The sequence below is a fragment of the Nothobranchius furzeri genome, chromosome 4 (assembly GCF_043380555.1).
Source record: "Nothobranchius furzeri strain GRZ-AD chromosome 4, NfurGRZ-RIMD1, whole genome shotgun sequence".
Taxonomy (NCBI): domain Eukaryota; kingdom Metazoa; phylum Chordata; class Actinopteri; order Cyprinodontiformes; family Nothobranchiidae; genus Nothobranchius; species Nothobranchius furzeri.
In genome coordinates, this window is record NC_091744.1 from 12,673,115 (window position 1) to 12,696,946 (window position 23,832).

The following is a 23,832-nucleotide window of genomic DNA, read 5'->3' on the forward strand; positions in this document are numbered from 1 at the left end:
GTTATGGTAGCTCAGTTCTGGATAGCGATGAAGACCAGCAGTTTCCACCACCAGAAGACTTCTGGCTGGCGGTAGCTCCTCCGGCCCCGCCGGAAGAGCTTCCAGAAGATCCCAGGCCTGCCCACGGGAGCGCTGAAGAGGTCCAGGATGTAGAAGAACCCACTCCTTCTACCTCGGTCCTTGGATCCATCCAGAAGAGGACTGGAGAGCGCTTCCCATACATCCCACCGAAGAGACCAAGATGGGACGACTCCGACTCGGACTAGAGATATTTTTTTGTTCCAGTGCAGCACCACTGAAGATCATTTATTTCTTTCTTTCTTTCTTGAGCTGGTCGACTGGAAAGGTTTGTCTCAGGTAGCTTGTTGCACCAGGACTGTTTTTTACCAGGTCACCAGATGTTTGTTTTAGTCACCAAGTGTTTTATCAAGTCAGCTGAACTGGTGATGTCTTAGGTAGCATCTGGCACCAGGACGTCTTCATCCGTTGGCTGAGTTTAGTGTTTTATTATTTAAGAAGTGTGTTTTTAGAGCTGGTAGAACTGGAGATGCTGATGTGGACGGTTTCACCTGGGCTTCTGTGTCTGGTTGCTAAATCTTCTATTTTATTTGGGTTCTGAGAGGATTTCCTTTTCATCTGATGGAGCAGGCAGTCTGGTTTAGCATCATACACACACACACACACACACACATGCATATATATTAGTACATGATATTCTAACGTTCACTAAAAGATGTAAGCCTGGAACACAAGAGGCCATTGGAGCAAACAAGATCCCACCTGAGATGGATGGTGAGAGGTGGTAGAAGATAAACAAGAGACCAAGGAGGGCAGGAAGATGGAGGCAAAACTACAACTACAGTGATGCTCCTGATAATCTGGTAGAGCAGATAGAGCAGGTCTTAGTGAGAAATGGGACGTCTACTTGGTGACATGAGCATAAGCTGGGGTGATCTTTGATCCGTATGAAAGACAAGGACGATAACATCATCTTCATCAGGTCCTTTCTGTTTCACTAACTGTTCTGTCACAAGAAACTGTTCTAAATAATCTGTAGAAAAGTTTGATTCCAGGTTTAGGAGGAGCTCTCCATGTCTGTTTGTGTCCTCACGTCCTGCTGGACTGAGCTTCTCTGGGCTTTGTGGTCCTGCAGGAACCAGGAAGGAGCTGAACAGCAGAGCTCTGACACAGACGGAGCAAACAAAGGTTTTAGTGTTTAAATGTGCACGCGTTTAAAAATAGCTCTTTACAAAAGTTAAACAATAAATACTAAAATATTAAAGGCTAATAAAATATAGTCTAAACATGTAAATGATTAACTCATTCACTGCCAGCCGTTTCCTGATCACTAACGGCCTTCGCTGCCAGCGTTTCTCACCGTTTTTACTGTTTTTTTTAAGAGTCACAGAACGTTGCGCGCTAGCATGATGTCGACGCCAAAAACACCAAAACAAAGAGGAGACTCACCTCTTACATCAGGAAGAAGCTGCGTGTTTCGAGCGTTATCCGTTCTTTCATAATCCGTTGTCGAATTGTGATCGACAGACGCTTTTCCGGTTCGCGCCTCACTTTTTTTTACAGGAACGGCCCAAAACGATCTCCAAACACATGGATGTGTTGCTTCCTGATCATGTGATCTGTGACATATGCGGATGAAGATCGACTTCAGGGCTGAGATGTTTGTTCTCTCAGCGCGGCGACTCGTTCCGATGCTCAAACAGTAAAAAAAAATGCAAATGACAACTTTAGTCGTCATTGGCAGTGAATGAATTAAAGCAATAAAGACTCAGATTATTAACATTCAACATAACTTTAAGATTCACCGCAGAACAAAAATACGATGCTTTTGACCGCGGCTAAAAAACGGATAAACATCGTAAAAGAACGAGAAGTAAACGAAAAGCATAAAAGTCAAAGGAGGCTCTAAATCTGTAAAACGTTTATAAAATACTAAAATGAATTTAATTAGAAATAATTTTTTAGTCTGACGGTTTCTTTTTTCCTGCTTCAAGACAGAATTTATGTTCCAACATTAAATGCTTTGTTGATGCAGGTTTTGCTTTACCGTCTCCGGTCGCCCAAAGCAAAAGGCTCTGGTAACGGAACTCTCAGTAATGAGACGGGGTTCGATTCCCTGCAGGGCCCTGCTGCTTATGCCGACTGAGACTAACGCTGTTTCACTACACTTTACCATCTACATAAAGATAAACTAGGTTCAGTTATTCATTTTAAGGAATTTTGTCATAAATCATCATAAAAATCTAAATTCTTCTAAACAGTGAAGAGCTGTTTGTCATACGTCACTAAAAAGATGTCTTACAGGGCAGCTCATGCCGCTAGTACGTCGTGATTAGCTGTATTTTAATCAACTTCATATTCAATAATTACAGAAAATTGTGTTTACAGTTGCAGCAAAACGTCTGAACCCTATGTCGGAGTCCTACACACATTTTAAAGCCATGATATGAAATTTTTATATTTTAAAATTTTCTTGAGCCAGTGTGTGCTAAAATGGCCGTTAACAGCAGTGGTATGAAGTTCCCAGCCTGGAGGGCCGGTATCAAGCACGTTTTAGTTTTAACTCCGTTTCGACACACCTGATTTCAACCAGCAGGCGATTAACTCCTTAGCATTCCAGCGTCCCGCCCGAGGGACAAAACTCCATTGCGCTGGAAATTTACGGGGTTAAGCTTCTGCAGAGCCTGAACTGCTGCACAGGTGATTAAACCACTGAATCAAGCATATTGGAGCAGAGAAACCACTAAAACCTGCTGGATAGCGGCCCTCCAGGACCGGAATCGAATACTCCTGTTTTAGAGGGTTAATGAACAGCCACCCAGCACACATCGCACCCCTTTGGCCAGAATGTTCTACTTTCAACTCCAGACTGGCATTTGGCTCTGTTGGGACTTAAGCAAATATTGAGCTGACATACCTGGAGCTGCAGTCTGCTTCCAGCACATCTCCTGCATGTTTTAAATCATGAACGCAGCTGATTTATAATATGTTTATTGCCAGACTTAAAGTCCATTTTAAAAGAAACATACAGATAAAAGAAAAAGATACAAGAAAAACACAAGAAAAGAAAGGATACCAATTAACATTGATACCAATAAAAGCCTATATAAAATCACAGGATATAACTGCAGTGGAGGTAAGGGACAACAAAACTAACTAGTTGAGATAAATCCACCCAAACATTTTAACCAGTGCATTCTCAGCCTAGACATATAACGAGATCAGCTCACAGTGGGATTTGAGAGTGCGACTATAATACTATTGGAAGACTCTTGCAGCCGTCTCATAAACTTGAACATTAAATTTCTTAGAAGTGCCTTAAATGTGCACACGCTCACAGAAACACACGTTTGACTAGCACTGCCTCCCCTGGGAATTTTGAGGAGGATTCTCGTTGCATCATTGTATGCCACTTGTAACCTGTGCAAGCTAGACTTTTTATAGAATGACCACAGATGTGCAGTATAGAGTGGTGTGCAGTATGCTTTAAATAATGCCACTTTAACAGGTTTGGAACAACAGCTGAATGTCCGTGCAATGGTGTTTGCTTGCACATATAGCTTGCAGCACTGCCTGTAAATATCATCATCATCGCTCATATTGGCTGTGATAAAGTGTCCAAGATATTTTATCTGTTCACAGACTGCAAGACTGTTGCTGGACAACTTAAACACAGGAAAATTAAACCTTTTATCCTGGGTGGTTCTGTAGGTTAGAACAACACTTTTGCTCGAGTTATATTTTAAATCATATTCCATTCCATACCCAGTAGTAACATCTAGGAGCTGCTGCTGCTGATTTGTTCAATTTAGTGATGAATCACTCATGTAGACACTGAGGGTGGTTTCCCAGGAGCACTACTCAGCCTAAAACAGCTCTGTACAGCGTGGTTTGAGTCAGCCCATCTGAAAGCAGTTTTGTTCCCACGCCAGCTCCATGAAGCCCCTAGCCAATCAGCGGCCAGAATCACGATACCGGCCCAACTCAGCCTTGCCAGGTACCTCAATGGAGCAGGGACTAAAAATAGGGGAGAAAATACCAAAGCGTGCCCTTGGAAATCGTGGTCGGGCTGAACTGCATCGGTCCGAGTTGCCCTGAGTAGTGTTCCTGGAAAAGCACCTTAAGGCTGCAGAACCAGGCATATCAGCTCTACTAACTCCAACAGACCTGACCGGCAATCTGAAGTTGCAAGTGTGGTATTCTGGCCACAGAGTGTTGAGGGTCTGAGTGACATTTCATTCACCATGTAAAGGGTCATTTTGGCACATACTGGCTCAAGAAAATGAGTTCAAAATACAAAAAAGTTGTAAAGTATCACTTTAAGTTATCTTGGTGTCATGGTCTGGGGTGAGTCCTCCTCTCTCTGCTAAACCTTCTCTGAGCTTCTCCTGCAGGTGGGCGTGTCAAGGAGTGGACCAGCTGCAGCCCATCTGCTCATCAGTTGGCCAGGGACATATAAGCTGCTGGGAGACATCTTTATTCGCTGGATGATTAACTCAACTTCGGTATCTATGACTCCCGAGCCTGATTACTGAGTAATCCGAATAGATATCGTCCAAGTCGTACTTCTAGCCAGATTGCTGGTTCCTGTGTGTTTTTCCAAGCTTGCCTGATTTTTGTAAGCTGCCTCTTCTCCAGATTTCCACCACCACCTTTCACACCGTCCTGCAACCTACCGGACCAGTCCCGCTGTCTCCCAGCCGCTCCCTGGCTGTCCGCTCCATACTGACCTTACCTTACCGGATCCTGCTCCCTATTCCGTGCTCAGCTCCTCCAGTCCTCCAGCAACCTGGAAACCCAGTCTCCTGTGATCCAGCGTGTGTCTCTGTCTCCCACTCCTCACGGACTACCCCCCCAGAACAACTCTTCTCTGGTTTCCCCTGGATCACAAACTGTAAGTCTCGACCTGTACCTCATTTGTCCGGATCCTCAACATCCACTAACTCTTCCCCCGTCTCTAGATAACCCCCCGGAGCCCCAGCTGGATTTTCCTGCTGCGCTTTTAGTTCACGTTTTATAAACTTTCTTTTTTATACCATACTCAGACTCTGTGACTGATTCTGCATGTGGTGGGTCAGACACCTTCCCCCCTAACATGACACTTGGTTGGACAAGTTTTTGTTTATATTTATACATTGTTTTCATTTTGTTCTCAATTCTCTCAACTACTTAGCTTTAGTAGGAGGATGTTTTATCTCAACAAGCTTTATTCTGTAAGTGAATAAATATATGGGTGCATATAGGACACACCCAAAGTCTTTTCTGGATTTGAATCATTTGGATGTGATACACTGATTTAACTATAACGCTGTTGGCAGACAAAGCAGAAATGTGATCAGTAATTCTCAGTTTTTACTGTGATAAAAGCTGAGCCAATCAGGGGATGGGTGGGCGTGTCTAGCAGCAACTTTAACGAGCCCCCAATGAAACGACTCATTCTGAAAGGTACTGAAAATGTCAAAGAGCTGGTGAGATTGCATTTTCCTGTTTTGTATAGACCACAAAATTGTTCTAACTTTAAAAATATAGTCGCAGCACGTCCCCTTTAACATGTGCTTTTGTAGCAGGAAGTCCTTTACATTTCTCCAATCAGCCCCAAGACAAAATGCACATTGCCGTACATGAAGCATTAAAAAGGCAAAGCGAGGTTTAATTTATACATTTATTCTAATCACAACTGTACAGGAATGTATCGTCACAGCAGAAACGCAACCTAAACCTGACCGTGGAACAACAGCCGTCACAACACATCCAGAACTCCAACAGAAATGTACAGGCTCAGATCATTTCAACTCAACATTTAGATTCCTCTTGATTATCATCATAGTTGTTATTATTCACATAGAACTATCTGTCTTTCAAATAGATCTTTGTTTTAAAGAGCATAAAAATACAAGTGGACTTTTCACTAGGATGAAAACTGGTGGCTGATCCACCGCCTTGGCTTATATGAAGGGAAAACACTGAAAACTGGGGGCGTCGGGAGGAGTGAAGCCAACTTATTACAGCTTATCAGATTTTTCTGTTATTTTATGTATTTATATTAGCTCATACAAGGCTTTGCAGTAGTTACAGAAGGTTGCAGACATTTGGGGGTTAACTTTTAGGGTTAAATCACTCGGACATCACTGACACAAAGGGGCGTTGACAAAGAAATCATGAAGCTGTTAAACAACAGGAATAGATAAATACGAAGGCACGGAGATTTGCAGAATAAGCACCAAATTTAGAAATAATGGTGATAAAAGAGGAAGACGAGAAGGAGGTTAAGTTGATTAAAGGCAATTTTACTAAGCAAACACTAGAGGGCGCTTTAGGAGCGCCTGTTTTAATGTTGATTGGATGGGCTATATAAAGCCTTGAAATGTGAAGAAATATATTTTTGAAATCACTGTTGTGCCCAGTAGAGGTTTTAGGCACGGGCAGACAGGGCAGTTGCCCGGGGCGGCATTTTTTCATGACACAAAAGGGGCGCACAAGCGCTGAGTAAAAAATAAAAAAAGAAATCTGCGCCGCACCGAGGTGTTCTATTATCTGTCATATCACAGTGTCTGGATTGGAAACGGCAAGTTGGCGCCCCCTGCAGCTGCAGGCGCTCCTGCTGACTGAGAATGTTCACGTGTACCGTGCGTGTATGAAGAAGAGGAAGGGGAGGGGTGCGGCGGGGGAATTCACCTCTGGGTCTTTCCCAAATGAAATGAGCAGGTAGAGGCTGAATCAACTGTAACATGGCTATAGTCAATCACATCTTGATGTTCTTCTATTTAACGCACATTTCATTCATAATATCATAAACACAGGCCTATCATTCTTTCAGGTTTTTCTGAATTGTGTGAAATGACCAAATAAAAAAGGAAAAACAATGATTTTGTGGTCACATAAAGTGATAAAGATAAAGGTATGTACGCTCTCATGATGCATGTTTTCAATTTTTTAAACCAGTTAACTGGGGTTTTAACAGTTAAATTCGGTCAACTATTTGCTAACAGAGCTAATAGGGCTGAAATATTGAAACGAATATTCAAATGGTTTGAAAAAATTCCTTGAATCGTTTTTTACTGATTCAAACTAGGATTTGTTAAATGCTTGCTGTGGCCTGTGGCCTGCCTGAACAACAACAAACACATGTTGATCATGTTCACATAATAATAAATAAAACAACTCTACAAGCAAACAAAGCTACTTCTGTCTCTGCTTCTCCGTCTCCTATCTCTTCCTCTCTGTGTCAGATTTTTAGTTACTCCTCTGCCTCCTTTAGCGATAATGGTACGTGTAATAAATGTAGCATTTTTGTAGCTTTGGAGGCGAGGGTGTCGGAATTGGAGTCCCGGCTCTGCGCTGTTGAAAAGCCCGTAAACAGCCGTAGCTACTTAGCTAGCGCGGGGCTAACTAGCTCAGAACCATCCCGTAGCGACCCTCCAGCAGAACCCAAGCAGCCGGGACCTCAGGCCGGCTGGGTGACGGTACGCAGGAAGCATAGAACTCAGCCTGTGGGCCACCACCAACCCGTCCACGTTTCTAATAGATTTTCCCCGCTCAGTGACGCACCCACTGACAAGCCGACTCTGATCATTGGCAGCTCCATAGTCAGAAACGTGGCATTAGAGACTCCAGCAACCATAGTTAAATGTTTACCTGGGGCCAGAGCGGGCGACATTAAATCTTATCTGAAACTGCTGACTAAGGATATGCGTAAATACAGTAAGATTGTTATCCACGCTGGCGGTAACGACACCCGGTTACGCCAATCGGAGGTCAGTAAAATTAATGTTGCTTCGGTGTGCAAGTTTGCCAAAACAATGTCGGACTTCGTAATTTTCTCTGGCCCCTTGCCTGATCGGACCAGTGACGTCATGTTTAGCCGCACGCTGTCCTTCAACTGCTGGCTGTCTAGGTGGTGTCCTGAAAACAACGTGGGCTACATTGATAATTGGAAAACTTTTTGGGGAAAACCTGGTCTGATGCGGGGAGACGGCATCCATCCCTCTTTCGATGGAGCAGCTCTTCTTTCTAGGAACATGGCCAGTTTTATTAGTCCTCCATGACTACCCAGGGTCCAGACCAGGAAGCAGAGTCGTAGTTTAACCCACCCCTCTGCAGCTTCTGTACTGTTACCCACCCACTACCCCATAGAGACAGTGTCCTGCCCACGGCCAAAATCACACAGATTGAATATCAGGCTTAATAAAGCAAATCATGGAAATCTCATAAATATTAGAACAAATTCAACCGAGCAGAAAACTAGAAAAATTAAATGTGGGTTGTTGAACATTAGATCCATTTTTTCTAAGACTTTGTTAGTTAATGACTTGATTTGTGATAATCAGATCTCTTTGCTCTCTCTCACAGAATCCTGGCTGCAGCAAGAGGACTATGTTAGCTTAAACGAGTTGACTCCTTCAAATTATTTAAATCATCATATTGCTCGAAGTACAGGGCGAGGAGGAGGGGTAGCAACCAGTTTTCATTCGGACTTATTAATCAGTCCCTTACCAATTAATAGCTACAGTTCGTTCGAACATCTTATTCTTAGTTTTCCTAATCCAGATTGCAAAACTGTAAAACCACTCTTGTTTGTAGTTTTATATCGTCCACCAGGCCCTTACTCTGAGTTTTTGGATCAGATCTCTGATTTTTTATCTGATTTGGTGCTACATACTGATAAGGTCATTGTAGTGGGGTGTAACAGACGCTGTCTATTTTGGTGGCCACAAGGTGGCCTCATCGCTACATCTTGCTCTCCTGGCTCTAACGGAGCCAGGTGCAGCTCATTTCAATCAGTGCGCTCCCTGTTAAAAGGCAGCTCCTTCTGACATTCGAGGAGGGAAGCTTAGAAGAGGCCTGGTGTTAGAGCGAGTGTTCCTCTTTTTCCTTCCTAGAAAACCTGACGTTAAAGTCTCGTTTGATACCTATGTGGTTAGATTATCCTTCCTCGAAATATCAAGCTTGGTTGTGTTTCACTAGCATACTCGTAAAAGAGTTCAGCTCACCCTTTTGGTGGAGTTTTTGGTGTTCCTCCAAATTCCTTCCTTTTACCCGGTTTAGTCCCGGCGCTTTGTGTTTAATTGTTTATTGTTATTTACCCACGTGTTGGATGATCTCTTTGTTTATTAATCTTAGTGTTGTTTGCCCAGTGTAACCGGGTCACCTTAGTTCCCGGAAGTAATTCTGGTTGTACGTGTCATGCCGCTGACACAGGAGAGGCCAGGTGTGTAGTTAGAGGGCTGCTATAATTAGGGCAGCTGGGGTCTAGCCGCAAAAGTCGAAAGCCTCGCTTTGGGTGCAGACGTGGGTGTAGCTAAGTGGTGAGTGATCTGGCTTTGCTTTAGTTTAAAGGGTTTTTTCCTTAATCGGTTTCTCTTTATGAAATGTGAGCAGGACTGAGGGGTGAACAACCGGGAATTTACATTGGCAAGCGGTCGGCCGATGAGGTACTGGTTTACAACATTCATAGCATTTTTTGTGCTTCGTTAGAATAGGACTAACAATGCGTGTTTTGTTCACAGATCTTAGCCTGCTACTGTTTTTCCAGTTCTTTTTATTAAACCTTTTCCAGCTCTTTTATTAAACCCTTTTTCCGGTTCTATTTTATCAATAGTCGTCTTCTCTAGAGGGGAAAGGAAGGAACACTTTTATGAGACTGGTGGTTAACATTGAGGACAGTGCTGTCTCTGGGAGGGTGTCACGACGTGCTGCGGAGTGGAGCGGAGATAAGGCGAGGATCCAGACCGGGGAGGAAGCAGGCAGACAGTTAGAAAAAAACTTCACAGGTTTATTAGGACGCACGCTGACAATGAAACAATGACTCCACACAGGACACAAAACAGACAGGGTTTAAATACAGGAGGACCGGGAGCTAAGGTGATTGGGAAACAAGAGGCAGGTGGGGGTAATTAACGAGACAGAGCTGAACTAAACAGGGAGACAGGACAGGGTGTGACAGTACCCCCCCCCCCCCCCCCCCCGCCTCTCAAAGGGCGGATCCCAGACACCCACAGGAACAAGGAGCAGGGCGGGAGGAGGGGGACCCGGAGGGAGGGCCCAGACGAACCGAGGGACCGATGGAGAGGCGGCAGGGAACAGCAGAGTCCGGGGGCCTGCGGCAAATGAGGAGGCGACGGGCGCTTGGAGGCCGGCGCCTGCGGCAGAAGAGGAGGCGACGGGCCCATGGAGGCCGGTGCCTGCGGCAGATGAGGAGGCGACGGGCCCCTGGAGGCCGGCGCCTGCGGCAGAAGAGGAGGCGATGGGCCCTTGGAGGCTGCCGCCTGCGGCAGAAGAGGAGGCGATGGGCCCTTGGAGGCCGGCGCCAGCGGCAGAGGAGGAGACGAGGACGGACCCTTGAGGGTCTGCGTCCATGATAGAGGAGCTCTGCAGGCTGGGCCGGTGACAAAGTCTCTGCAGGCTGGGCCGGTGACAAAGTCTCTGCAGGCTGGGCCGGAGCGGCCCTCAAAACCACCATCGGAACCGGAAACCGTGGAGACGCCCGGCTGGACGGAGTGTCGACCTCTTGAGTGCAGAGAGCATCCCCAGATGAGGCGACTTCAGACGAGGCGACATCGTCAGACAAGGCGACTTCAGACGAGGAGACGTCGTCAGACGAGCCGACTTCAGACGAGGCGACGTCATCAGACGAGCCGACTTCAGAGACGGCGACGTCATCAGACGAGCCGACTTCAGAGGCGACGACGTCATCAGACGAGCCGACTTCAGAAGAGGAGGCGATGTCATCAGAGGAGGAGGCCACGTCATCAGACGGGCCGACTTCTTCGGAGGAGGCCACATCAGACGAGCCGACTTCAGAGGCGACGTCATCAGACGAGCCGACTTCAGAGGCGACGTCATCAGACGAGCCGACTTCAGAGGAGGAGGCAACGTCATCAGACGAGCCGACTTCAGAGGAGGAGGCGACATCATCAGAGGAGCCGACTTCAGAGGAGGAGGCGACGTCATCAGAGGAGGAGGCCACGTCATCAGACGAGCCGACTTCAGAGGAGGAGGCGACGTCATCAGAGGAGGAGGCCACGTCATCAGACGAGCCGACTTCAGAGGCGACGTCATCAAACGAGCCGACTTCAGAGGAGGAGGCAACGTCATCAGACGAGCCGACTTCAGAGGAGGAGGCGACGTCATCAGACGAGCCGACTTCAGAGGAGGAGGCGACGTCATCAGAGGAGGAGGCCACGTCATCAGACGAGCCGACTTCAGAGGAGGAGGCGACGTCATCAGAGGAGGAGGCCACGTCATCAGAGGAGGAGGCCACGTCATCAGACAGGCCGACTTCGGAGGACACGCCTTCGGACACGTCGACTTCAGAGGAGGCGCCTTCGGACACGTCGACTTCAGAACAGGCGCCTTCGGACACGTCGACTTCAGAACAGGAACGGGCGTCGACTTCAGAACAGGAACGGGCGTCGACTTCCCTTGACTTCTTGTCCGAGGGCGTCGGCTTCGGGTCCGGGGGCGTCGACTTCTGGTCCTTCGGTTTTCGGACGGTCGACCTCTGGACCGGAACCGGAACCGTCTACTTCGGGCCCGGAGGAGTCAGCTTCTGGTCCCTCGACTTCTGAACCGCCGAGTTTTGGTCCGGATCCGGTACCGTCTGCTTTTGGGTCGGTAGCAGGGCCGCTGCTAGGAGAGCTTGGAGCGATGAGGAGAGGCGGGAGGTCAGCTTGTCCAACTCTAGCTCCCTGAGGCTGAGCGCCCAACGGAGCTGGGCCAGCTCAGTCCGCTGACCAGCGAGATCTGCTGGGTGAATCCCGCGCTCGCTCCTCTGGCCCAGAGACGAGGAGGATAGAGCATCCAGGTGAGACTCCTGGCGGCTGAGGAGCTCGCGGAACCGGTCGAGCTCCGCCCGTTGTTCTATCAGCCGGGCTGCGATTGCTGCTCCTTCCTCTGCAACCGACGGAGGCTCCGGTTCGGCAGGAGACGGGACTGGTGGTCTGGCCGGGGGCGTGTCCGAACTGCCACGCCGTGCACGGCCAGCGGCGGGCTCGAAGCTCCGTCCAGAAGCGCAGGGCTGCGGTGGCTTCCGGCGTCTCTCCCCACGCCGTGGACCGACTCCGGGGGTACAGATCGCCAGCCTTGTGCCCCCATAGCTGGAGCGATCTGGCAGCGGCTCCCAGTCCAAACATGCCTCCGGTTCCGGGAGGACAGGGAGGAACGCCGCGGCCGAAGGTCGGCGATGCCAGCGGCGGCAGCGAGGCGGAGCTGGGCCTGGAGACGGAGAAGCCGGCTGGTGGGTCGGGGTAAGCCACTGGAGCAGATTCTCCCAAGGCAGAATCTCCTGGCTGGATCCATCAACGGGTTCGGGTGGAGTCATTCTGTCACGACGTACTGCGGAGTGGAGCGGAGATAAGGCGAGGATCCAGACCGGGGAGGAAGCAGGCAGGCAGACAGGTAGAATTAACTTCACAGGTTTATTAGGACGCACGCTGACAATGAAACAATGACTCCACACAGGACACAAAACAGACAGGTATGGCGTCAGAGGCGTGCCACAACACGTGCACGCGGATTGGGTCCACATCGCGCGTGTGAACGGGACTCGCGAGTGAAAATATACATAGCGAGAGGTCATTTGTGCACTGAGAGGGAGCAAACTGTGTCTGTGAGCAAACAAGGATGTGCACAAGTGACAAACCTGCGTGCGCGCGTTGCCAACGAGCACACGGCAGAGGAAAACGTGCGCGCGCGGCAGCCTCTCTGCGCGCTCGGCAGCCTCTCTGCGTGCTCGGTTTCTGACTCTGCTCGCTCGGCTCTAAGGGGTTTTGGCACTCTGGAGGCATGGCCTGTGGCAGATCTTCTCTGTCCTCTGATTGGTTAGTTTACCCCGCACTTTACCCTCTACCTATCTATATAAAGAAATCTGATATTCAGTAGTTGTTGTCATAGCTCAGCTGGTAGAGCTGGTCACTCTCCCCCCAGAGGATCCAGGTTCGAGTATGGGCAAGGCAAATAGAGTAGATGTTGTGTAATTTTTTCCTAATTCCTGTGATATTATTTTACAGTTGTGACCGTTCAACTGTCATTAAACGTCCGAATGTTTGCTGGGCAGTGTTTTAAAAAGTGCACATAAGCTAGATGATTTTAACCATATAAAATTAATATTTTTTGTGATACTGGAAAAATACATACTGAAATAAAACTACTGATTGAAAACTTTATGACTGTGGTTGTATAATATATGACTCACTAATACACTGCAAAGGCCCTTAGAGTGGGGCTTCCAGAGAGAAAGAGAGAGAATTTGTATTCTGTCAAAGTAGTAATATTACTTCAGCCACTCTTGAGAGGAGACTCCAGGTAAAAATAGACTTGTGGGTGTAGGTATGTTCAAGTTTAAAAAGTTCTTGCCTCATTAATGTATTGTTTATTTTTTTCAGCATTTAATTGACAAATTATCCTTTCAAATAATTAATTGATGAGTTACATAATTGTCCATTTAGAATTGTTGAATGGACTGAGTCAAGTTTGGTGCACTTTATATATTTCAAAACATGTTTTTTTATTTATTTTAATGATTCATATAAATAATTTAAATGTTAATTTAATGAAATATTTCTATTTTTTCATTACCTCACCCTTGTTTTGACAAAAACGGGACCTTGCTGGATAATATCATGGAGAAACTATTCACAGTACTTGGCTCAGTGAGGATCTGTATACCAAAGGAGGAGATACTCAGAAATCTGTCTCCAGATTGTTACAACCCAGACTGGAAGTGGTGGGCTGTAATAAGAAAGGAGACCAAACAGAGGAGTGGGGGGTTCAACAACTGATTTATTTAACCAAAGTAAGGATTTACTAAAGCAAGTTAGTGAACAGAAAATGGCCATCTCAAGGTTTTACTCGGATGTCCCTCAGCAGGGTGCAGCACTGTTGAAGGTCATCTGAATGAAAGCTTGATATGCAGCTTCTTTATTAAAGTGTGTAAATATACAGTGTGGTTGCCGTACATATGTTGAGGTTCTCAGACATCAGGCGTCTTTGCCCAGGCCTTCACTAGTGGGCTATTTTAAAAGTTGGTAAGGAGAAAAACCACAGCATATAGCTGATTGTTTACAAATGCAAGGAGGGGAATAACAATCAAAAAGCTTGTGTTCTTGGACCAGATGAATGGAGTGCTCCACATGCACTCTCAGACATGTTATGGCTTCTGTTTCTATAACTTCACATGCAGACATTTGAGTTTTGCCAGAAAGGAAAGGACTAACCTGGGAATCTGGTGTGTTGAAAATGCTACAACTAGAGATGGTCATCATGGTAGACAGGGGTTTCTTCATTGATGACATTGTGCCCTGCAAAGTGTACAGGCCAGCTTTCCTTTCTGGCAAACCTCAAATGTCTGCATGTGAAGTTATAGAAACAGAAGCCATAACATGTCTGAGAGTGCATGTGGAGCGCTCCATTCATCTAGAACAGCTGAAAAAGAAAAAGAGATATTATGGGTGGTGTGTGTCAGCCTTCAGAAAGATGCTGATCAACTAGCTGAACAGGCAGAAAACAAACCGAGCACGCTCATGGCTCAAATGATAACAAAATCTAAAACTCTAAGGAAGAGATACAGGGACAAATGCAATGAACTGACAGATGTTGAGTCAGAGCTGGAATCAAAAACTAGTGAGCTAAGGCACATGCATTAATCCTGTTGTGTGTGAAAAAAATGCTGTAGCATGTTCAATAACATGTAACTTTCCATGCAACTATGTATTTGCTATGTTCCAGGCATACATTTTTTTGTTGTTTATCTCAGGGTACATTATAATACATTGAATTCTCAGAGGATTTTTTTATGTACATATATATCCGTGGATTCTCATGTGTGTTTGTTTATGGCATTAAAAAGGTTAAAAATGGCATTAAAATGGCATTAAAAAGCATTAAATTTGTTTTGCTGATTTCTGCAGAAACCCTGGATAAAGAAAGTCACTCATCCTGCCGGAAAGATTACACACGAGTGTAAGGTGTATGGAGCTTTCAGTGAACTATTTTCAGTTGGTGAAAAAAAAATCATGAATGAAAGAATTTGGAAAATCAACAGTTCATAATTGTTTTTAAGAATAAAAACAACAGTTTTTTTTTCAGTCATTCTTGTGAAATTGATATTACTAATATTATTTGAAACACATGATCAAAATACAGTTCAACCCCAATAAAAAACATAAGAGATGTTTGATGCTTTTGGTGCTAAACTTTGGATCCATGACAGGTGGTCACTAGACTTTTAAAACCAGTCTAGAGCAGTTTCCGTTTTTATCTGCATGGCACAGCATGATGGTTGTTTCTGTCCTCCAGGTAAAGGCTAAGTTGAAAGGAACACAAGGAAATCATGGATGGATTGGATGATTTTACAGTATCGATTCTAAATGGTATGTCAACCTTGTGTTTCAAAATATATTCATCTGTGTAAACTGCTGAGTAACTGGATTGTTTATGCTCACAGTTGTTTAATTTAACTATGTTCTGTAATCCTTATTCACATAGATTCTGAGATTGGAGATTCTCCTATGTTTTTTAAATGTTTGTTATGTTTTTTTAGCTGACAAGGATAGTCGAGTAACGCAGGCCAGGCATTACAAGACTCTGCAGGCAATGTATAAGAAGCCAAAGCCCAACCAAGACGCTGTCCGGCAAATCCTTGACCTTGAGTTTCAATCAAGACGAGCCTTCATTGACAGTGATGTTCTGAAAGAAGAGGAAAGAGCCGGAAAGATTCTCGAGGCATACCCATGTTTCAAGGAGCTTCACAATGTAAGTGGCTTATTTTTTATTGTTTCTTCCCCATAAAGCAAGCATATACTTTTTTGTTTCTTTCACTATAGGTGATGGACGAGCTGAGGCGCATCCTGGATAAAGGCAACTGCACATTCCTGACAGAATTAAAGAAGCGATGGGATGACTTCTGCTCCACGGTTCAGTTTTACGGTGTTTGGAAGAAGGTGTTGAAGCCACCCATGAACCTGGATGAAGGTTAGTCATTGTGCTGTCATCCACACACCATGTAACTGTTGCTACAGATATAAGTATGATTATCGTTATGTATATTGTTAACACTGATGAAACTGGAATAATTGTACCATATTGGTTAGAATGTCAGATGACCCCTCTTTAATAAAGTATATAGTTAAATATTTCTTAAGCTGAGGAGACCAAACTTTCTCAGAGAAAAAGATGATAGCTGGGGTGCAATGTCACATCCACTCCTGCCGGAACCAACCGGACTCCACCTCCCATCAGGCCAGGAGTCGAACCTACTGCTCCCGTCAGAAGCCAAATTTCCCGCTCCTCTCGGAAGCACACACCTGGAGCAGCTGGCTTTTTCCTGCCTCCCGCTCCAACTCCAGCCGTGGGGTAATTCACCGTCTGTGACAGCATGACTGAGCCCTGTCACGGATGGTGACTTACCCCACGGCTGGAGTCGATGGAGCGGGAGGCAGGAAGAAGCTGGCTGCTCCAGGTGTGGGTGGAGTGTGCTCCAGAGAGGAGCAGGAGATTCGGCTCCGGATCGGAGCAAGGAGTTTAGAGTCTGTTAAGGTAAAAGAGGCTCTAGTCTTGAGCTTGAAGAACCCTCGATGACTGACGGCGTCTGGAAGAATGCTTCCGGCTTTTATGAGTGGCGTAGGGAACGTTGGCGAGTGCCGGAGGCACGAGGCCTGATAGGAGGTGGAGTCCGGTTGGTTCTGCTGGGAGTGGATCCGGCAAGAGTGGATGTGACAGTGCACTGTGTGTCCTTGAACATTGATAAGTTCGAGGGGCAACAAGGACAAGAAGCTTGACCTTTCTGTACATTACATCAACTACATTTAAAATTAAACACAACAAACCATAAAAATAGTCTACAGTGTTTAAATTTATTTATAATTTTATTTATATTGCTCTTTGTGACTGCTAGGATTCTGGGGCCTCATTCACCAAAACTTTGTAGAAATATTCCTAAATTCGTTCCTATGAAAGAAATTTAGATTGTTCGTACAAACAGTCAAAATCCTGATTTATGAAACATGCGGTGGCCTCTCGTACGCACGTTCCTCTATACTCGTCTGATTAAAAATCACACATGCATACCCAGGTGCTCATGTCTGTTCAGTCATTTATATACAGAAACACCCTCAATTAACCATATTTGGTCACGCTACGTCCTCAGCACATTAAGGGATTCCTGTGTTCTACCCAGAAAAAAGAAAACTTGCGAGATCGAGACACTGGCTGCCAAAGTGCAAAAGAACCAAGCTAGTTGCAGAGGTTATAAACACAGTCGGGACAGATGAGAGGTTCCTGTCGGGAATAAATTAAAAATAGAATTGAATACATCGTAGAGTAACGAGTTGTTATTTACATTTAAGAAGTCGATCTGCCTGGTGTTTGTTTTATTTGGAAATGTCTGAGAGTGCAGCCTCTTCTGAGCTGTCATTCAGTCTGGTTACCTTGAAGCGTGTGATTGGGGAGCAGAGGAGGTTCTGGAGGGTTCTAGTTGTAAAATAGAATATGGACTGGATTCGGATTTGTGCGGTTCATCTGTCGCTCCACAATGGATCCCAAATCACAGCATAGCTCCAGATGGATCTCCTGCCAGTGCATTCAAGGACACGAGAGCATGCTCAAATCCTTAATAATAACATAGAAACAATCTTTTATTTAATTCAGGCAGTAAGCAAGTGCCGACTGGCTTGAGATCCAGTCAGCTGCGGAGTCGATGCTCTTGTGATTGACTCTTGAATGTCTAGACCTATAATATAAGATGAACAATTTTTGTCAAATGAGTGTACAAAATAATGCTTTCTGGTATTTAGAAAAATACAGGACTGTTAATGGTGGCACGGGATTATTTGTGAACTCAAGATGAAGCTGTCAATCAGATTTAGGCAGAGTAATGTTGAACTAAAAGTTGATTTACTGTGTTCCAGTGAAACACAACATAGCCCTGTTCAGGGCACTCCCCATGCTCTTCCCATCACCAGCTGTACCCCCCAAGAAGCTGGGACATGCCAGTGAGGCATTAATTCATGTCCTTCAGGTTAGTTTTCTCATTGAATGTCTGCAAGTGGTTTTATTTTGTACATGCAGGGTTTTTCCTGACTCAAATTGAGGCAGAGGTGGTACCATCCTGACCATGCCCCACCACATATTCTGTGCATTCAACTGCCTCAATTTTTCAAAAGCCAAATATGTTATCGTTAAGTGTTTGAATCTAAGCTTCTGTGGATTAATTGAATATTTCATTTGACAACGTTTCAAGTGAAACAAAACTGGTTTGCTGCTAAAAAATATGAAATAAAACATCAAAATGATCAGGCTGAAATAGACTCTTATTATGAAAGGCTCAATAATATGCATTAGATTAGTGTTTATTTCCTTTTTACCATCTGATATTTATAGTTAAAATATTTTTATATATTTGACCCACATTTCAGTAACGTTTTAGGTTTGTATTAATAACACTCATCTTAGTCTAAATGACACATAAATATATGCAGTAAAATATAATGTATTTCATTAACATGCATTTGTATTGGAAATGGTAACAACATTTAATTTCTGCTGCTAACAATGCAATGATGGCATGTCTATTATGTACGGGTTGGCAATAATACAGTTTAAATTATGTTCACTACAACGGCTTGCTGTACTTCCTGCTCCTGTGTGTGGAGCAGACTTGTAACAGTAATGTGACTCGTATCTGCAGCGGTTCTGATCCGTAGTGCTGCAGGATGCAGAATAAACAGGATGGTGGGGACTTTTCATCTCTCTCTCTCTCTCTCTCTCTCTCTCTCTCTCTCTCTCTCTCTCTCTCTCTCTCTCTCTCTCTCTCTCTCTCTCTCTCTCTCTCTCTCTCTCTCTCATAATGTAATGTAATTAAAATTAGTATTAGACAGAGTCTCAAAGTAATTAAAATTAAATGGTCAGTCATGTGGGGACAGCAATTGTGTCTCAAGTAGTTGGACTGCACCAGTAACATTTCAGATTCTCTGTTCTACCATGAAGAAATAATTTGTCCTTTTTCTTTAGCCAACAGAAGATCCAGCCATGTACCTCCAGAAGAGATCCCTCTTGGGCCCGGTTTTGCTGTTTGATGGGTCATCCTGTCTTGTGGCACTGGAAACCACTCCCATCACCACATTTGCAAAAGAAGACCTCGGTCAAGGTTTGCTGTATCTAATGGCATACTGCTACACCCTGCATCTCACTTATCCAAAGTGTGTGGCAACCCTTCTGTCTGTCATTCAGACTGAAGTTTTAAAGGACAATATCCATGAGCAAGACACCACAGGCTCATACAAAAAAGCCATGGCAGAGTGGAAAAGTTTTTGTTAGAAGTAGCACTGTCCAAGCTAGACTGTCATGTTTGTTCAGAAAAGTTCTTACCCAACATTTAGAGGTTGTGATGTAGACATTTACAACTACATTCTTAATTTTTTTTTTGTTAGATTCTTCCTGACACTGTATACGTAACCTAAAAAAAAATCTGTGTCTAAAATGTTCATCTTAAAACAAAGTTTTAGTATATGAAATGTTGAGGTTCTTCATGTGTTAGAGGAATACAAAACAATACGCTTAAAATTAAGATTTGTTAAGAAAGTCGTTGATCTGTGCGATGTTTGGAAAAATTTTTGACATTTGAAAAGAAATATCAAATAAAGGTGTTTTTTACACCCTGTGCCTAATTTTTTTTATTATAAATTCTTTGTCTTGATTTAAAACAAAACCTATTAATGATTCTTGATTGCAGAAGATTAATCTTGTACAGTTGCTTGTTCCAAGATTGTTCATCTCAACATGAGAGGGATAAAAAACTGAAAAAAGCACCAACAGGCTAGTTTTGAGTTAATTTTATTTAATTTTGCACTTGAAATTAGTGTTTCACTACTTGTATTAAGAAATCTGTCACTTGTCTAAAGTGTAGATATTTTTTCTTATTTCAAGAAGTCTTACCAAGTGCAATTATCTTGCTGCACTGGCAGATTATTTCACTTAATTTAAGGTCATTTAGACTAAATTCAACTATTTTTTAGCTTATTTTAAGATGGCTAATTTTTGCAGTGTAAACCTTCAACTTGCGTTTTGGATCCAATCCCAACCAAATTATTTAAAGAAGCATTTCCTTTGGTTACTGCCCCCATTCTACATATAATAAATCTATCCTTAGTAAATGGATATGTACCACAAGATTTTAAGGTTGCTGTAATCAAACCTTCACTTAAGAAGCCTTCTCTGGATCCAGATGACCCAATGAATTATAGATCAATATCTAACCTTCCATTTTTATCCATAGTCCTGGAAAAAATAGTGGCCATCCAAGTATGTGAGCATTTAAACACTAATGCTCTTTTTGAGGAATTTCAGTCTGGTTTTAGAGAGTATCACAGCACTGAAACTGCGTTAGTGAGAGTTACAAATGATATTCTCATGGCCTCGGATAAGAATCTTGTGTCTGTTCTAGTCTTGTTAGATCTCAGTGCTACCTTTGACACAGTTGATCACAATGTTCTTTTAGAAAGACTTGAACATGTTGTAGGGATCAAAGGAACAGCGCTAGGCTGGTTTAAATCCTACCTGTCTGACAGATTTCATTTTGTAAATGTACATGACAAACCGTCTTCATACTCCAGGGTTACTTGTGGAGTACCACAGGGTTCAGTGCTTGGACAAATTCTTTTTACTATATATATGCTCCCAATTGGTAAAATCATTAGACAGCATGGGATAAACGTCCACTGTTATGCTGACGATACTCAGTTATATTTATCCATTAACCCTGATGAACCTAATCGGTTGGGTAGATTACAGGCTTGTCTTGAGGACATAAAAAATTGGATGACTCTAAACTTTTTGCTTTTAAATCAAGACAAGACGGAAGTTCTCATCTTTGGACCATAAATCCAGAAAAGGAAATTGCTTAGCCAATCACCTGACCTGAATGGCATTACATTAATCTCCGAGAACAAAGTAAGGAACCTTGGTGTTATCTTTGACCATGACATTCAAATCCCAGGTTAAACAGGTTTGTAGGATTTCCTTTTTCCATGCACCTTCGGAATTTTGCTAAGATTAGAAGCATCCTTTCCAGGAGTGATGCTGAAAAACTAGTTCATGCATTTATTACATCAAGACTGGATTACTGTAATTCATTACTCTCAGGAAGTCCACAGAATGTAGTTAAAAGTCTTCAGCTTGTCCAAAATGCTGCAGCTAGAGTTCTGATGAGAATTAAAAAGAGAGATTATATCTCTCCTGTCTTAGCTTCCCTACATTGGCTACCTGTTAAATTCAGAATAGATTTTAAGATCATCCTTCTCACATAAAAAGCTCTTAATAATAAAGCTCCATCATACATCAGTGATCTGATTGTTCCATACGTTCCTAACCGAGCATTTCGCTCTCAGACTGCAGGTCTACTGGTGGTTCCCAGAATATCTAAAATTAGGATGGGAGGCAGATCTTTTAGTTATCAGGCTCCTCTCCTGTGGAACCAGCTCCCAGCCTTAGTCCATGAGGCAGACACTTTGTCTACTTTTAAGAATAGGCTTAAAACATTTTTATTTGATAGGGCCTATGGTTAAAATCTGATGTTAGCCTAAATCTGGACAAGTGGGGGAGTAGAGGGAGGTGGAGTGTACAGTCGGTAAAGACAGCTCTCCCTTGTCCTGACTCCAACATGCCTCCATCTAAATAGGATAGATTATTGTAAGGTTATGAAGTTCATTATTTTCAACTCCATACAGCTGCCCCCTGTGCACAATAACACCATGTAGAAAAACCAAGGTCGGGTGTTCCTCAGACTGTTTACATTCCAGGAGAAGAGCCCGAAGGAGAAGAAGAAACTTTACTTAATCAAAGTACTTTATTTGTGATTAAAATTATTAAGCAAAACAGTTGTTGATCAACAATAATCAAGTGAATTATCTGTGAAATAAATATGTCATGAATTATGTTTAATGAAACAGGACTACGGCACAGACATACTGATCCTCATCTCCATAGAAACGCATGACACATTGTTCCAACCAATCAGAGCTTTCGGCTGCCGCAGGAGAATCTGGTGTTGACTTAAAGTGTCCAATCCACTTTACTACAACTTATCAACAATTCAGAGATATAAAACAAGGCAACGCCATTTTTAAGTCAGTTCCATTTTGACTTCAGTTCTAGCCACCGTCATCCTAAAGAAAAGCACAGCCTGGCCAGATGTGTTTTCTTCTTTAAACTAAGAACTGTGAAGCGGGAGATTTTCGTCGTTTTAACAACCAGACGACGTCCTTTCAAAATAAGAGCACCTGCTGACGCCGCCGAACGGTACCGGGGTCGACCCTCCAGACGGGCTTTGAAACGTTGTGATCGCTGCACCGACAGCTCCAGCGTACATCCGAGGTCTCCAGACCTGGCATTTCCTGATCTACCTGAGAGACCCCCACTGGGTACGTACACGGCAAAATAGCGGCTCATGTCATCACTTTATAAGCCTCGTGATATCTAGTCATAACAAAGACGACCAGATTCATTGACGTCAGCCTAGAGAGTCTGAACCAGACACACCCACACACACACACATGCACCAACACAACATCCGAATCCATTTTCATCCATCACAGAGTTAGTCCTGGTAGATTGTTTAGAATTTATAATTCAGAAATTAAAGATTCTCAAACGATCCCATCTCTCTCTCTTTTCTTGTCTCAAAGTCAATACAGAGTGTTTAATTAAACTCCCTGATGATAAAAACAGCCTATTCTTCTGTTTATAAAAAGTGAACTACTTACAGTGTATTAAAATACAACTTTAGATAGTTACATCACTTCAATTCCGTTACATTATCATGAGTTATCTCTGTACTTATGCTGCTATAGGCTTAAGCCTGATTTATGCTTCTCCGTCTGCGTCAGTGCGGAGACACGCAACGCCATTATCTGTCCTTGCGTAGGGCTTCGGCAGGCACGCAAGTACGTACGGAGTCGAGCCCACTTTTTTAAACATCCGTCGAACGAGACGGATTACGCAAGCTTGTGATTGGTCAGGACGCAGCTGTTGTTTACAGCGCCGCCATTGCAAAGAGAGCCGAGTTTAACTAGCGGCAGACATGGAGAAGCTTGAAGAATACCTCGCGAAAAAACTAAAAATATGAACGTTTAAATCCCGTGACTGGAGGAGTGAAAAGATGCGCAGCAAGCTTTTTATTTGTGGACGGAAATGACAGGAAACGTGGGTTTAGAGGTGGGGAGCGCATGAAGAGGTGGGAGAATGAGAGACAAATATGTCCGTGTTAAAAGTCTCATATACCCCAAAACACAATATAAACACACGATCTTGGACCGATACATGACAGGATACCACAGAACAGCGCTGCACCCTCTGTTGTCCTGCCCGGCAATTGCTTTGCAACACTCTCCAGGAGACGGAGAAGCACGAGAGCAAAACGCTTCCGTCAATCCGTGCGTATCTGTCCCTTGCGGAGCTGACGGAGAAGCATAAACCAGGCTTTAGACTGCTGGAAGATACACTGACCACTTTTCACATTCTACTGCTTTCTTCCACAAACTGCTCTTTAACTGTATTATTTTCTGCAATTTCAGCTGTTAACTTTATTTTCTCTCTGTTTTTCTCCCCAGAAGAAGCTACAACAATGTTCTGCTGAGCTGTGGTGGCCTCATGGAGGGGGCTATTGTCTAGCACACTGCTGCTAACCACTTAAACTTTCTCCCTCTCCTGATAATAACTTTTTGCTTTCCTTGACAGTGTATGTGCTACTACTAGTTTATCTGTTTAATTATAGATCCACTAGGATAAATATAATAAAGTTTATCTCTCACCAAATAGAATATT

The 23,832-nt window shown here is 44.0% G+C and overlaps 1 protein-coding gene across 3 annotated transcripts; it reads left to right on the forward strand.

Annotated features, from left to right (window-relative positions):
• The first annotated feature begins 4,417 nt into the window (after positions 1-4,417).
• On the forward strand, positions 4,418-19,667 carry LOC129159794 (uncharacterized). Of its 3 annotated transcripts, XM_054736993.2 has the most exons (6): positions 4,418-4,912; positions 14,925-15,386; positions 15,557-15,768; positions 15,840-15,987; positions 17,922-18,031; positions 19,024-19,667. In XM_054736993.2, the coding sequence occupies exons 2-6, from the start codon at positions 15,347-15,349 to the stop codon at positions 19,327-19,329; spliced, it is 816 nt and encodes a 271-aa protein (XP_054592968.1). In that variant the 5' UTR covers positions 4,418-4,912; positions 14,925-15,346; the 3' UTR covers positions 19,330-19,667. The 3 variants fall into 3 exon arrangements, 2 of the variants coding, with proteins under 2 accessions (XP_054592968.1, XP_054592969.1); XR_011520262.1 differs by lacking the exons at positions 14,925-15,386; positions 15,557-15,768; positions 15,840-15,987; positions 17,922-18,031; positions 19,024-19,667 and adding exons at positions 4,980-9,449; positions 9,617-9,966; XM_054736994.2 differs by lacking the exons at positions 14,925-15,386; positions 15,557-15,768; positions 15,840-15,987; positions 17,922-18,031; positions 19,024-19,667 and adding an exon at positions 4,980-9,966.
• The last annotated feature ends 4,165 nt before the right edge of the window (positions 19,668-23,832 follow it).